General features: G+C 45.0%; 1 protein-coding gene and 1 pseudogene across 1 annotated transcript; both read left to right on the top strand.

Annotated features, from left to right (window-relative positions):
* The first annotated feature begins 7,305 nt into the window (after nucleotides 1–7,305).
* Nucleotides 7,306–8,261, top strand: LOC123075826 (sacsin-like; annotated as a pseudogene).
* A 5,132-nt stretch (nucleotides 8,262–13,393) lies between these two features.
* On the top strand, nucleotides 13,394–14,684 carry LOC123084503 (NADPH-dependent aldo-keto reductase, chloroplastic-like). Its single transcript, XM_044506074.1, has 3 exons — nucleotides 13,394–13,593; nucleotides 13,687–13,936; nucleotides 14,382–14,684. The coding sequence occupies exons 1-3, from the start codon at nucleotides 13,409–13,411 to the stop codon at nucleotides 14,463–14,465; spliced, it is 519 nt and encodes a 172-aa protein (XP_044362009.1). The 5' UTR covers nucleotides 13,394–13,408; the 3' UTR covers nucleotides 14,466–14,684.
* Nucleotides 14,685–16,559: the final 1,875 nt, after the last annotated feature.

Here is a 16,559-nt window from a genome sequence, read left to right as displayed (position 1 = left end):
GCTAGGCTCTCAAAAGTAACAGAGCCCCCACGATGCCTCGGAATAGTAGTGCTTTTTGGCTGATGCAACTATTCAGTGGGTCACTCACAGAGATACAGGGATTCGGAGAAAATAATTGCATACTGTGTATGGTCAGTCAGTCAGTCCACTAGCATTGGTTCATTGCATTTACCCTCCTCTCATTTCATTTACTGGTCAAGATTCTCTCATACTGTATACTGTTGCTTGCTCAGTCCACCTGCCATGCTTCATGCATTTACCTCTCATACTGTATACTCTTCACCAATCAGTATTTTTAGAGGGTGTTGGAATAATCCAAACATACTTACGTGTTAGTGCTAAAAGTAGGAGAGTTCATTGAGTCATGTTATGATTAGTAATAGGGTCATTAGTGTTGCCGGATGGTTAGCACGTCTGGGTTCTAGTAGGTGTCCGAGTTGAGGTTGGCTAGCATACGGTGTGTAAGCTAGCTAGTATAGTAGGAGTTGAGATCGATTACGGCAGTGTTAGCTTTCCATGTATGAGTACTAGTCCGTATTGGTTAGAGAAAGGTCGAGGTGAAGCTGCGCTTGCCCCGGGGTGGCGACCCGACTAGCGCCTCGGGGCGGGCGATACAGTCGCTGGTGTAGCGACGAAGAGGAGCGGGCGATACAGTCGTTGGTGTAGCGACGAGGAAGAGCAGGCGGTTTAGTCGTTGGGTGTGCAACGACGTGGATGATCGGGCGGTTGTCGTTCGGCGGAGCAGCAACGAGAAGGCAGCAAGGGCGTTGTCGCAAGCAAGGCGACAGGTCATTGTTGTTTGGCGGAACGACCTAGAGGAGGGCGACAGGGCTGTCGTCGGCAAGGCGTTGGTGATCGTTGATGGTTATGGAGGTGCCGAAGTTGCGACACCGAGAAAATCATCGTTGGAGGGTGCAAGGTAGAGATGGCGAAGTTGCGAGCCGTCATCAAGGTGTGCACATGAGGTCTTGTAAGGTGCGTCCAAGAGCTGGGGGGTGTGAGTCTTCTGCTGCAGTTGGGCTGCGTCACTGGCGGAAGAGAATTGAGAACGAGAGCGGATGGAAACAGGAAATTGTGCCTTGCGTTTCCATTCGTGATCAAGGAGTTCCGGCGAGTTCATATACGATGGAGATGAGTTGCACGTGTATGGCGAGTTGTGTTGCCGCTGGATAGGAGGTGTCGTTCGATAAGATGTGGCATCGGCGACACTAAGAAGATTAGAAGATGTGATGGGTGAAGAGATGTGTCTCCCCGTGTTCAAGCAACTGACGAGAAGATGAAGATCAACGCGAAGATGGACGCGCACCAGTTAAGTTGAGTTCCTGCATGAGGCTATGCGTTTAGTCTGCATGTGGCACGCTAAGATGTGGCAGCGTGGCTGGTAGTCCAGGTAATCGTTGGTTCTAGTCTGCAAGTCGGCATAAGAAGAATAATATGGCGATGAGGTGGTGGCCATCGTTGCAAGAAGAGAGAAGTTATGGTCCGGTAAGTCGTGTCACCGGAGACAACCGGCGTGACAAGTTGAATATAGAGTCATCTGCGTGTATCGTCAAGTAAAGAGTGGGATGTTTGGATTAGGGGGTGAATGTTGGAATAATCCAAACATACTTACGTGTTAGTGCTAAAAGTAGGAGAGTTCATTGAGTCATGTTATGATTAGTAATAGGGTCATTAGTGTTGCCGGATGATTAGCACGTCTGGGTTCTAGTAGGTGTCCGAGTTGAGGTTGGCTAGCATACGGTGTGTAAGCTAGCTAGTATAGTAGGAGTTGAGATCGATTACGGCAGTGTTAGTTTCCATGTATGAGTACTAGTCCGTATTGGTTAGAGAAAGGAAGTCTAGGTCGGTTGCGTGAGTCAAGTCCTGCACCTATATATACAGGGGTAGGGCGTGTGAGTTTTGTAATAGAGAAAAAGGAGAAAAAGAAATAAAGAGAAAGAAAAGAGGGCACGACAAAGGCCCCTTGGCTATCAGTTTTGCGTGCGCGTGTGTTCGTGCAATTTTATGTGATCGATCCTGAGGTGGATTTCCAACAGAGGGAATCATTTCTGATCAGTCATATTCTCTTACTACCTGCGTTTTGCAATTCCAAATATGAAATGGCACTTAACGAGTCCTACCTCCTCTCAATATATTTTCACATGGATGCCAAGATAACTTTATGGAGCAAAATAACCGAAATACACTCAGATTCCACTTATCGCTTCAGGCTAACATGGGCACAGCTGCAGTAGAACCTTTTTGTTAATTACTTCGATGCTAAAACAGTAAAACACGCAGAACATCAACCAGTAGGATAATGTTCATAGGGTCATTTCTGTAAGTGTTCTGCACTGCTGCCATTCTGTGATGGCAGAAATTTCATCTACTCCTGCAATGCAGAGTTTCGAGCATTCAGATACCTGTTCAGCAAGCGTGGCAACTCCCATTCGAAAAGGGCCTCGTGTGCTATTTTAGAAAAAACAGGTCTCTGGTAATAAAGCAGGCGACGATCATGTCCTCGAAATGGTAGACCTCTTACGCCAATATCCTCAATGCGATAAGAATAACCATTAGGCCTTGTTCGGTTGCAACAAAATTGAAGGGGTTTGAAGTGGATTGAGGTGGATTAAATCCCATACAAGTCAAAATCTCATCCAATCCCCTCCAAACCTCTCCAATCCCATCCAGGAGAGGTTTATCCGAACAAGGCCTTAGTGAGGATGTAAACCTTCCTACACCAATATTTCTATTGGCTTGGGTGGAAGCTTTTCCAGAGTGATCCCTGCAATCAATAATGGACATGGTTCAAACGAAACTTTCAGGGGATCACATGGGATAAACAAGCTTACAGGTCTGTTGGCGATTTACCTTCCCACTACTCATACTTACTTATTTAGGCCTCATTTGGTTGCAAGGTGAAAACATTCCACGGTAGTAATCCCGCGAGGGGGACTTTCCATGGCCATAGGAAATCCTCTCCCGCCACCGGGGGAGATCCCCACGTGAGTTTGGAAACAAGGCGGATGGGAGGGAATCACGTTAGGGAAGTGCCAAACTTCGTAGAAAAGAAATGTTCGTAGTATTCAAAAACCATGGAAACTAATTCCCTTTTTTTTGTTTTTTCCTTACAATCATCATAGCAGTACGGAAGTAAGTAAATTTGTAATTTCCATGCAAAATTCAGAAATGACAGAACAATGGAGAATAATTCTGTAATTTCAAGGATAAATCAGGAAATATGAAACATGCCTAATCAATGCAAAACACTTCAGTCCACATCACACACGCTGAACATAAATAACACCACACCGAGGATAAATTCTGGCATGCTAATCATGGTTTAACATTTTTTTTAGACAAAAGGCATCAGCCGAGCCCGAGATGGGGCTCGATCCTAGCCCAACTTTTTGAATTAACAAAGCCATCAACTGGCCAGATTACAAACAAACGCCCTCATGCAAAAGAAAAAACAACACGGCGGTAAGATACATAAACGATGGACACACCAAACTAATCCTCACAAGCTACGGAAACTGAAGATAATCAAAAGAGAACGAAGCCGAAGACACCGAGGACCTCCTCCAAGAATGCTGCACCAGGAACAATATCACATTGGCTCGGAGGAGAGAGGGGCCGACACCAGTGGGGCTTGTGCTGTCTACATGCACCTACGGGCCCCGGCACAGCACATCCGGTACACCATCTTCGAAGAAGGACACTTCCTCTTGCTTGGATCGAAGGCGCCGCACCGTCGCAAGATGAGATGGATGCCTCCGGAAGATGGCCACATAGAGAAGGTCAGCGCATCCCCAACGAGACGCCAAAGGCTCTCCTTGAGCATGACATCACCGCTACACACATCCAACACCGGAGGGGGAAGTTTCACGTTAGGACAAGAGGGCCACACCGCCGCCCCCGCCCACCACCCACAAGTGCCACCCGACAACAAGGCTCACAAAGCGGCGCCTTCAAGAAGGGAACGGCGCCGGGAGCACCGCCGCCGAAAAAAGTTAGGGCTTTCGCCCAGGAGACCTAAGGGCAGGGGAAGTGAGGGGATTAGTCCATACCGACGCCTCCAAGGAGAGGAGCGACACATTTAGTTCCATTAAAAAGATGTACATATGTGACTGATCCATGCTGAAATGCTCTGTCACTGGAATAATCACTCTACTGAAACTTCCACCATCAACTTCTTTGAACATTTTCATTGGTTAGCTTTAGGAAGCCTGCAAATGAAAAAAGAACAATATAGTTAATATGCAATATCACATTTTAAACTATATATAAGCACATGTGCATGGTTCTCAATGAAATATTTGCAAACATAATAAGCCAGACTGATTTATGTTCTAAGAAATAAAATATTGTTCCCTTTGATTCCTAGATGACCACGCCATGAAAACCATCATTTGGCAAGAAAAGAATTTTACACTGAAACCACGGCATGAAAGCCACCATTTGGCAAGAAAAGAATGTTACACTGAAACCAGCTTGAAAATAGTCCCCGAAGCTTCTCAATTGTATAAACACTATTCCAATTGTATAATATTCGGAATAATATACACTGTGTCATGTCAGTTTCCTAGGAGTGGCAACATTAAGATCAACACCCAGATGCATATATCTAATAAGCACATGATCCATATATACCTCATTAGCCCACATGTGCACTGATGACTATCTAATCAGCACACAACTGGATGCATATTTCCAAGAAAACTGACATATATGGTATAGGGCTAGGGCTACAGATTATTTCAGGCGACAACCTTCAAAGTTTCATCATGGATGAAGGGCCAAGAACACAACTGCTCTCGATCTTAGTGTACAAAATAAAGTAGAAACATTCCTTGGAAGATCCGGAATATAGCATCATAACATCTAGGGGAGAGCAGGAGGAGGGGACAAACTTTGGTCGAAGGAAGAGGAAGACGAACGTCGGGTCATCATGATGGAACTTTCGAAGGAAGAAAGAACACATAATAAATGAAGAACACAAGAAGAGGAAGTGCATTAGCTACTAGGCTTGGTCCCAATAAAACTAACCACAAAGATGAAGTGCATTAGCTACTAGGCTTGGTCCCAACAAAACTAAGTAAACTAATTTCAACTAAAACCAGCAGCAAAAGATTCATCATGTAAACAGTCATCTCACAAAAAAGGGTCAAAACTAGTCTGTGACTAGGAGATCGAAAAGGGTCAAAACTAGTCTTGATTACAGTAATGAAATAAAGTTCTGAAGCACATAAAAAATTTAGCAGCTACACCTTTCAGTTCAAGCAACAAATAATCTGAAAGTTGGCATATGGATTTAGATTTCAATGACATAATACATTCATAGTTGAGAAGAACTGATTTAAGTATGCACTTCCATAATAAGCATATGAAACAACAGTACTACAAATGTTTCATAAGAAACAGTTTTTCATCAACCATAAGTATTATATATGAAACAATGCAAACCCATTTGTTTCATATGAAACAACGTCAAGAAACCTAGGAGAACTGAAAAAGAAACAAAATCAATGCATATGAAACATTGGTCTGATATATATTTCAGTTCCCTACGCACTATGGAAGAACTACTATTGACCAATGCATATGAAACTTGTGTAAAGCAACATCATTAGAAATAAATAACGATCATTTTCTATTCTTCTAAACTACTAAGAATTACTTACATTTCTTTCATTTTCTAATATCCAACACTGATGTATCAATCCTATCTCCTTCTGGACAAGCAGTTTGTACAAGCAAATAAAACATTCGTGGATCTAGCATTGTGTAGTTCTTCTGGACGGCCACTAAAACATCAGCAACCAAATATTGTGTAGTGATATATCTAGGTGCTCACCGGTGATTCACTTCCTGGATATTGATGTTCAAGTTCATCAGTGATGGTTGAAGGCATGAATTCAAGAAAGATGGAGGTTGCAGGGAGGGGGGAGAAGGAGGAGGGGGCTAACCTTGACCGGAGGAGGTAGAAAATGACCACAGAACCGTCGCTGCCATGGTCGCTGGAGGGGGTCGAAGCTTCGAGGTGGAGGGGTGATCTGGGAAAGAAGGACGGCGACGGCCGTGGTCAGTCGCCGTCGCTGGAGGGCAGGACGTTGGATCCTGAACACCGGTGGGAGGGGTCGGGGGGCGTCGCTTCTGCCGTCGGCGGGAGGAGCTTGGAGGTGGAGGAGGAGGCGGCGGCAGCGGCAGATCTTGGTCGACGGCGTGTCGTTCGCTCGTCTGTCGCTGGAGCCGTGGCTTTCCTCCCCGACCTGTCGGGTCGTGGCTTTCCTTCCCGTGGTAAGGTCGTGGGTTGGGCAGGGTTAACCCTGGAAGGATGCGGTCCAAATGAACATCTCGATTTCCCTGGGCCAACTCGGCCCGTGGTTCCCCGACCCGGGTAAACAACAGGGATAGGCCAAGGGAACGCTGATTGGTGGCCGGGGACGGAGACACGACACGAGTCATGGCGAGGAGACACTACGTATTAAGGATGGCAATTTGTAGGGTATGGGCAGGGTACAGCAATACCAAACCGATACCCGTATAGTCAGTGGGTACAAAATTCTACCCATACCCGTACCCATGGGTATGAAACTTTACCCATACCCATACCCGACTGGTACCCGTGCCCGTTGGGTACCCAGCGGGTAGAACAAATAGCACACGAGTCGTTCACATTTTTACACTCATTGATAGCAAATTTGAAAAAAAAAATTATCTTAGCTCAATAACAGGTAGATGAGTACAACAGACTCATAAGTCAATAGGAGTAGAAAAGTCACATGAAAAATTAATGATTAATTGACGACAACTTAACATTAGTTCACAAGCGGGCAAGATGTGGGTATACCCGCGGGTACAAGATTATACCCGTACCCTACCCATGACTTAATAGATAGGGTATGGATACTACCCATGGGTATAAAAATGTGCCCATATCCTGCCCATACGGGTACGGTACCCGTGGGTAAAATTGCCATCCTTACTACGTATACTACCATGACTCACACTATGATGTTTCTTTTGACTTTCTAAAATTGTCCTTCCTCTCGCCCACTCGAGCCCAGCCGCTCTAACCCACTCGAGCCAGTCGCTCTCACCCTCTCATTCGCCTCTCACCCACCTCCCCTCTCGTCGCCGGCCTCTCCTCGCCGTCACAGGGCCACCCTGCTTCCTTTCTTTCTCCCCACCACCGAGCCACCCCGTTTCCTCCCGCCGCAGGAAATCCATCATCCATAGGTTAAAAGTTTTGACTTTTTACGCGCCGGCGATGAGCTTTTGGGCGGCGGAGGCGTTGGATCAGCGTGCCCCGACGCCGGCGACATGGATCCGGGCGGGATGCTGCTGGAGGACTTCGGGCAGCGGGTGGACATGACGCGGCACATCCGTGAGGTGTTGGCCAACTACCCGAAGGACATCATTGCGCTGCGGGAGCTCATCCAAAATGCTTTCGACGCCGAGGCATCGCGGGTCCGCCTCTACCTTGACCTCCGCGCCCACAACGCCTACTCGCTGCTCACCCCCTCTCTCGCGTAGTGGCAGGGCCCCGCCCTGCTGACGCACAAGGACGCCGCGCCTTCACCGACGACGACTTCGCCAACATCTCCCGCATCGGCAGCAGCAAGAAGACCGAATGCTTCGGGTATGTGAGCTAGCTACGCTCTTTGTCCCTCTCTATCGGCAGTCGCTGCCGAGCTTTGCTTCGAGCTGTCGCACAGTGGAGTATGAATGATGCCAGTCCTTGTACCAATATGCTTAGCAAGAAGAGTATTCCTCTGTTCTGTAGAAGTTTGCTTGGAGTAAAATTTTACTGATAGTATTGCTTGGAGTAGCAGCTCTTTGACTCCCACATTCCCAGCATTCAGAATTTATGCCATAAATTTGCAGAAATTTTTGGGGTGGCAGAAGTCCCAGTTGCCTGTGTAAATTTAGTTGACAGATATGCAATGGTAGCTCAGGGTGCGCTTAACTATGGTAGTTCTGGTTGCTGGATCTGTTGGGTTGTACGCGCCATTGAATCTGATTCGCTTGAGCTCATGAACCTTGCAGCAAATCTGATTCGCTTGATCCACTAAAATTGATGTCCTCAATCCTAACTCTGCTTGTTGCAGATGGATTTGCCCTGGCTATATCAATCGATGGAGTGTCACTGAGATTGATGGGGTAAGATAAGGTCCACTGATCTTTGTTTGTCTACCTTAGACCATAATTTCAGGTGTATGTTGTTTTGACAGAGATATTCAGTATATATTCAGCCACACTCGGTGTCCAGTGTTTGATCTCTTTGCATTGCAGCAACAAAACGACACCTTGAATCACCCACATCCTGGGAGTAGAATTCCTTATTCTGTTTATTATGGATGAGAACTTTAATTGTACTCCACGTCGAGTATATGGCTTGTTAGTTACTCCTGTATGACAGATTGGCAGTTGCCTTGCAAGACATTAATTTAGTTATCATGACTGAGCAATACGCTGACTGATGCTTGCACTTACTCTAATGGTTGTTGGTACTTAGCTTCTCCTTTACTCTGATGCCAATTTTGAACAAGATTTAACTTGTCAATTTTGCTTGAAGTATTTCTCTTGCAGTAATTTTGCTTGGAGTATTTTCAGTAAGTACATGAACATGCAAGTGTTCTGAATATGCTTCTGAATATTTATAATTAACTGAAATTGTTCCTTTAATTACAAGCAAATGAAACTTTTCCATTAATTAAAACTAAACCGTTCCTTCATGATATTCTCTCTTCATCTACCCCTGGGAGTATTTCTAACTTGAAAATCTCTGGTGAACTGCCATGATGATGTACTGGCAGTATAAGCTCTCTTCTTTTCTTACATTTGCTTGTTATGTACCCATTTCTGTTAGCTGATTAAACATGCAGTGGAGTAGTGTATTGCAGTGCATGCAGTGGAGTAGAGCAGAGAATTGGCAAAGAACTATAGTATCCCTGGAGTAAATTGCAGTACTGTAAGTTTCAGTACACGAGAGAATATCTTCTTTTGCTCTTATCTCTTCTCTTTCACTTTTGCCCTAGAGTAGTCCCCTCCAACAGTACTTCTTGCTTGCAGTAGTTTTAGGGAGTACTGCAATTTTGCAAGTTTAAAGTAAAACGTTTCCGTTAACTAGTAAGCTTGCACGTGCAATGCACGTCTCAAGTGCAATCAAATTGTTATCAAAATGTTTGTTTAATACTCCTATTTACATAGGTTTCCACTTTATAGTGTTTATTCGGGTGGAAGAAAAAGCAAATCACATGGGAAAATGAAGAAGCTGCAAATAGATTAAAGATCAATTTATTGTGTAACATATGTAGCTTACACAAATAAATCATTTATTATCTATATCTGTGTTCATATTATCCATGTGCTTCTACCCTTGACGTCTATATTAGAATTCGGCCTAGATCCATGAATGCAAAGATGCATACATCGAGTCATTGACCTCACGACTGGCAGGATCTTAAGAAATACAGCCTCTGAACAAAACAATTAGAATACGTCCAATTAAATTTAATCCTCTAACAATAGAGGCATATCAAAAATATATTCAAAAAAGAATGCATATGCTTATTATCATGTTGAAAGACTTTCCTGTTCAAAAATACGTCTGGAACCAAACACAAATTGACAAATTATCATGAATGTGGGATCGATAAAATTCAGTTTGTAAGAATCTTTTCAAAATGCAAATGTTTGATCTTCCATGTTATTTTCTAGGGAAGAAATTGATTGAGGCTTTGGGACAAAAAATTAGATTAATGAGGGTGCCGAGGGCCACCTCCTGTGATCTACTCAACCTAGGCCGTTTGCTCAAACATGCCAATGCATATAAGAGGCTAGAGAGAGATTGGGTGCAAAAGCAAGACTACTGTGTCATTTTATACAAGTTCATATTATCCATGTTCATATGATCCATATTTTTTAAAATAGTTACTTACCAAATCACCATCTAATGTTGACAACAAGTAAGCATCTGCAGGAGCTATCTCAATCCGTTCATGCATTTATATATTTGGAAGGACAAAACATGGATTGGATCATGGGTTTTGCAAAGTGAAATTCTAGCAAATCTGCAATCAGTATATACATGTAAGTAAGAAATCAATGACATTAACACTTCTAAAACATAGAACAATGGTAGACAAATAGGAACAAATTTTAACATCTCATACCGGCCTGTTGATTTATAAATGATGATTAGTCGAGTATATCATGTGTGTTGTTCGGAACAATATATTGTGTAGAGTGACATTTTTTTACATAAGAACTGGACAATGTACGCCTGCCTACTCCTCCCTAGGGATCTACTAGCTTCACCAGATGCTCCTGTGCTTGCTGGTAAGCACGTCCCTGCTCTCACTGATCATCCTCACAATCTTCCTCTGCACCGGCATCATCAACATGAGCATGTTGCGCTGAGTGTTGTCTTTCTTTGGTTTGATCTCCTACGCAGCGAAAGAATACCACATCTGATCAATGTACATCAGGCCAGCATTCTGAAAACAAAATGAAATGTGTTTTGACAAAAAGAACTTAGAAAACAACCCAGTGCATGCTGGCATACATACCCTGAGCTCTTGAAGTTGTGCTTCTAGAAGCCTCCTCCCTCCTCTGTCTCTAATTTTGCCATGAGGCCGATGATCCATCAAGCCACCTCACTGTAATCAGAAGCAGTACTTTTCGTTGCAAGAGAAGAAGTATCTACAACACAGGGATGGAAGAAATTGAACTTTATCAAAACAATATCAAGAAAGGCAACACACAAAAGATATAGTTAGGGCATCTACAATGGGGGCGCTTAGCCCAGGCGCCAGGGATTAATTCCTTGTCGTTTTGGTCAAATCCCGAATTTTTGGTTGGCATCGATGCCCAGCTAGGCGCCGGACGCCTCGTCCGTTCTCTTCTCATGCGGCAGGCCCTATAGATATTCTTTACGTAGAAAATTAATTCTGTTAGCGCTCAAACAACCGCTCCTGCGTTGGAGGAGCAGACTCCTACATGGGCGCCACTTCTTTGGTTTTTTATTTTTTTATTTATTTTCTAAGCACCTCTCCATTGGAGATGCCCTTAAAAGCCAAATATATCCAAGTAGGCAGCTATGTCCTCTATGGAGAAACAAGTCAGACATGTATATATATAGCGATTGACTATTCGTCACCCTAGGTGAAGAATTTTTATTCTTCACCCCAGCCAACCTACGCACTGAGACGAACCAGACTCTATCCATCGTAAGGAAAAAGTGTTATTGAGGTAATCTTACGGTCCTCAAATTGGTTTTGTGCTTGTTAACACCACGATGAGAACCACGTGGGGTAAGATTTGTTGCATGTGAAGTAAGATTACGGCATAAAGAATACCCCCTACTCTCCAAAAAAGCACAGTAAGAAAGAGGTAAATACATCAGAAGTTATAGAACTTGCACGCAATGATCAGTTTAGTGCATGAGCTTGTAAAATATATGTTTCTGATCTTCTATCTTGTCCATCCGTACACGGTGCTTTCTATCGTATCCGGCCATATCCCATGCATGCATTGCATGCCAATGTGGCGGAGACCCACGGTCAGTGGCTGAGGCGATGGGCAATCTGTGCGCACTGTTTTTTTAATTTCAAATTACCCTTGCATTTTATTTATTTACGTAGAAAATCCTCAAAATGAAACACAAAATCTGGAGCAGAGGGTAGCTCTCCAATGGAGCAGGATGGCAGGAACTGCAGCCAACAGTTGCATCCTCACGAACTTGCACGCGAAGCATGACAAGATAAGGACGTAGCTCATCGAGGCCGGCTTGGTGTGGCTGCGCTCACATAAGGCCAACAGAATTTGAAGGGGCGGGAGCCCGAGCACGCAGCCACGAAGCATGTTGGAGTGAAGACGCACGGGGGAGCGATGCGGAGCCGCCGGCGCGTGTGGTACCAGTCGCTGAGCAACACGAAATACGATGGGATGGACGAGTCTGGGCTGCGTTCGACGGCGAGGTATGTAGGGCAAATAAGCCTCGGCTAGGCTTCGGGCACGGCGAGCGCGTGCGTGCGCGCGGTGGCCGTGTCGGGCTCGAGCCGAAGCAAGCTTGTGTGCGTGTGTGCGCGTGGCTGCATGGGTCTTAGCGAGGTTTAGGGGGAGTGGACCGCGTCGGGCGCGCAGCGTGGCCGCGGCGATCACGTATGGGCGCGATCGGAGCGCGCGAGCCAGTGCGCTGCGGGACGTGGCGAGTGGCAAGTGGGCACGTTCGAGCGTGGCCCGGCATGTCGGAGCTCGCGGGCATAAAACCCACTCCACCCCTGTATAATCGCTGAGGCAGTCGAGTTCGAGCTCGAAGAGAAATACAGTGAAACCCGTACGTGCGGGGGGGGGGGGGGGGCGTTCGTGCGCCGGAAAAGCTTCTGTGTTTCCTCCTCCACTCCGAGCGTGTCTCTGGTGATCGCCGTCGCATACCGCAAGCTGTGGCGCCAACATTTGGTATCAGAGCGAGGTGACGGAGCGCGGCGAAGGAGCTCGTCTGAGTCCATGGCGCTGGTTCCACATGGCGGCGGCGGCGCGGGCGGATCGGTGTCCATGAGTATGCCGATGCTCTCGCCTGAGAACTACACCGTGTGGGCGATCAAGGCGCAGGCGATCCTTGATGCCCACACGCTGTGGGAGGCGGTGGCGCCGGCGAACGACGCTCATGGACACGGTGTAGGACCGCCTCTTCCCTGTCGTCGCCAGGATTGAGCAGTTTTGCGTGTTGGAGGAGCTCACGTACTACGAGGTGCTCGGGCGGCTGCGCACATTCAACGAGCGTGTGTGGCGCCATGGGCAGAGCAGCTGCGAGCGGGCAGACAGCCAGCTTCTGTACACTGTCTATAATGGGAGTATTATAAGCGGTATCATGCATGCAAACTAGGCATCTTTTAGGAGGTGGCGCACAATTAAATAAGGTAATTGAGAATTTGGTATCATGATACTGTATCATATTAAATTTTATACCACATTGTGTCATGCATGAGGATAAATGAAGCAACCTAAGATACTAACTTATGATTATGCATTAGTAATATCATACACTAATATCATATGCATCATAGTAGTAGATGATACTCCACATTGCAGGGAGCCTTAAGCGGCCAGTCCACTACTTAGTAATTGTATTGTTTAATGTGTAGAAACACGATCCTCTATTATGTGGCCAGTCCACCGCTTAGTAATTGTGTTGTTTACATGCACGCGGGCTTCGTTTCTGTGATCTAGTCACAAATCCACATCCAACTAAGAAGTTACTCACAAATCCACACCCATGTTTTCATGTATAATTCGAAATTGAGTTTTTTAATGGTATGAAATTTTGTAGATCCATTGGCCATTTAGGCTCAAGAAGGGCACCAACGCAAGCAACCCTGAAAACTTTGTACGACCTGACATCCCTGCGACTTGGGGAGGAATGGAAAAGTTATATGATGCTGGAAAAGCTCGTGCAATAGGTGTGAGTAACTTCTCAACAAAGAAATTGGGTGACTTGCTTGTTGTAGCTCGTGTACGTCCAGCTGTTAATCAGGTGGAGTGTCATCCGGGTTGGCAGCAAAGTAAGCTCCACACCTTTTGTCAGTCAACCGGTATTCATCTTTCTATAAGTTCGCAGTGCACTTGGAGGCAGCTGGCTTTCTTATGTTTAACATATATATGTTCTTATTATACCTGACTATGTGTGTGTATTTTGCAGGCATACTCATCACTAGGTTCACCTGGTACGCCTTGGATGAACAGTAATGTCCTTCAAGAACCGGTCATCACCTTAATAGCGAATAAACTTGGGAAAACTCCTGCACAGGTGGCCCTGTGCTGGAACATTCAGATGGCTCATACTGTACTACCAAAGAGCCTGAATGAGGAAAGGATAAAGCAAAATCTTGATGTTTATGATTGGTCTATTCCAGATGACTTGCTTGCGATATTTACCAAGATTAAGCAGGCTTGTTGCTATTCTTTATACCACCATACTTAAATGAGTACAAAATTGCAATGATATTTTCTACTATATATGATAGGCATCTTTATAAGATGAGATGACTTGATAATACTATGTGAAAATACATAGTATCTGACAACTCAAAAACAAATCCATGTGTAAAGATTCTGCATTCTATATATTCTTTGTTGCTATATGGTAATTTTGAATAATCAAGTCTCTACAGTGGTCTTTTTGTACCTTGTTCGAGCATGGTAAAAGAAAATCCTCTTGACTCCTTGAGATACCAATTGTGCTTTTCATTTTCATTCTTTTAGAAAAAGCTCAAAGGATTCCTTTTTCATTTTTCTTGTTTTTTGTTTCAAATCAATGCATCTTGTTATGTTATTATTAAACTTTTCATAGTGCAGTGTGAGTGCATCTGATTACCTTACTTTGTGGCCTTCAGGTAAGGCAGTTCAGAGGTGACTTCACCGTTAATCCACAAAGCGTCTACAAGACCCACGAGGAGCTCTGGGATGGGGAAGTTTAGGATCATGTTTATCATTAGCAACCTACGTACATTAGAACCTTGCACTTCACATATACCTACTGTGTGTTACTTTGGATGTTGGTTAACTTTTAGTTCTGGATCAAGATCATGTGCTGCTGATACGTGGACGATTTGTGCCTTTTATCTGTTATGTACCCACTTGTCAACTTGTAACTAGATTGTCAATCTGGGTAGCAAGTGCAAAACCATGTGAACTCATTCGGCCTCCACCAAGTGTTGAACGATGCGGGTGTTGGCGCAACGGGTGCTGATGATGGGTTTACTATCATCGCAGGCCTCTCACACTTCCATCAAGCCCACCAATTGGAAGCCACACTCACTCATAAGCACAACATAGCCCACTCGATGGGAAGCCTATGTATATTGCCTTGGGTTCACCTATTGAACACTCACCGTGGCCGTGCGTCCACCTATGTGTTTCAAGGCTACCTATCTCGTCGACCCTTGACCTGAACCTTGCTGCTATTCATGTGTTATCTGATAGTACGGATGTTATTTCATACATCAAGAGACCTTCGCCTTGTGTTTATGCTTCTATCCTTTGGGAGATTGAATGTGGCCGACATTGTTTCGCATAGGTAGCTTTCGAAAATGAAAATCCCTCGCAAAAAAGAAAACATGTAAAGGGATGCCACAATGTAGCGGCGCATTTGCTTGTTAAAGCTTTGTCTACACTAGCTCCTGGGTGTCATGCTTGTTTTAATTCGATTCCGGATATTATTTGAATCCCTGTAAACATTTCAAATGAATATAGCCTTTCACCCCTAGAAAAATCCAACTTGGGTTCCACATCCATTTGTGCATCTAATTATGCTTGTCGGCTTGCATGACTTTCCTAGTAAAATCACGCAATAATTTTCAGAGAAATTTGTGAACATCTTGTAGGGTAAACATGATGTTCAAGCAGCCTTGTTCACCACTACCCAAGAAGAAATTGGAGAGTCAAGGCAGAAAAGGCAAGCATAGTGGTCTAGTGACAAGGGCTGGAAAATAGTAGCTCTTAAACTAGCTAAATCATCTCCAAAAACCATGAGCTTAAGTAATTCCAACGCGTGCAATCCGGTGGGTTGGACTTGGTGCACGAGTCGCAGTTGTCGCACGACGGCCACATGTTCGCCCCTAAAGGCAGCATACAAGGTCAATAAGTTGCTACACTATCTCTCTATGCCAGGAGGGACTGGGAAATGGATGAAAAAATAAAGAAGCATAGGCATTACCTTGGCTCTTGAGGGGCAGTGCTGTGAGAACGGCCAACGCGACAAGCAGCACCTGAGGCCTCATGCTTGGTTGCAAGGATGGGACTGGTTTGGAGAGAGAGGGAGCTTGTGCTTTGGGTTGGCTATGTGAGTGTACGCGGCTGATGAAAATGAGAGGAAAAGTAAGAATATGCAAATAATCAACTACTAGTCCTCGAAAAAAGCGTAAAAAGCACTATGTAAGTGCACTTGTTTGTTTCTACTAGTCGATGCCGATGTCGGCACTTGCAAATGCTCAACATTCTCGCCTCCATTCCAATTGACAAGTTTAATTTGTGGTTGGTTTGCGTGGATCTTGTCATACCCGCAATTGACAAGATACATGACGGTCTTTGTCGGGTGGCTCCATGCTGCGGCGCATGAGCGGAGCGGCGGAGGGGTGGCGCCGTGATGTGGAAAAAGGGAATGGAGGCTGATTGTGCCGGCTGGGCCGAGACAATCAGAACATAAGTTATGTGTTAACTGTCAGCACAATGGTAACACACATTCCACTTGGTCTAGTAGATATATAGATTTTTTTTCCGATAAAGGGTAGATATATAGATACAAACTGGTAGCTAGTACAACTTCACTTCAGTAAGCCTTGAGATACAGTTACTAAATTGACATATGTGGTACTTCCGGACAAACAATGAACAGAGGCTAGGGAGCAAAAAAATTCGAGAAAACGCAAAAGAGTTTGTATTTCATTGCATTGAACAGGAAGACGTCAAGGGTACAACCTCCAGGAAGGAGGGGCACAGGCGCGCACACACACGTCCTCACCAAGCGACTACAACTAGGTAAGGAGGTGCCCTCAACTACAGACACACAACGA

Source organism: Triticum aestivum, chromosome 1B, assembly GCF_018294505.1.
Source record: "Triticum aestivum cultivar Chinese Spring chromosome 1B, IWGSC CS RefSeq v2.1, whole genome shotgun sequence".
Lineage (NCBI taxonomy): Eukaryota > Viridiplantae > Streptophyta > Magnoliopsida > Poales > Poaceae > Triticum > Triticum aestivum.
The sequence above is the reverse complement of the archived record's forward strand: the minus strand, read 5'-3'. Positions and strand labels throughout refer to the sequence as shown.

Coding starts and splice junctions, on each gene's coding strand:
- LOC123084503 (XM_044506074.1), top strand. CDS start 13,409: ATGGAAAAGTTATATGATGCTGGAAAAGCTCGTGCAATAGGTGTGAGT. Junction 13,594..13,686: donor TCAACCGGTATTCATCTTTC/TATAAGTTCGCA, acceptor GTGTATTTTGCA/GGCATACTCATCACTAGGTT. Junction 13,937..14,381: donor TATTTACCAAGATTAAGCAG/GCTTGTTGCTAT, acceptor TGTGGCCTTCAG/GTAAGGCAGTTCAGAGGTGA.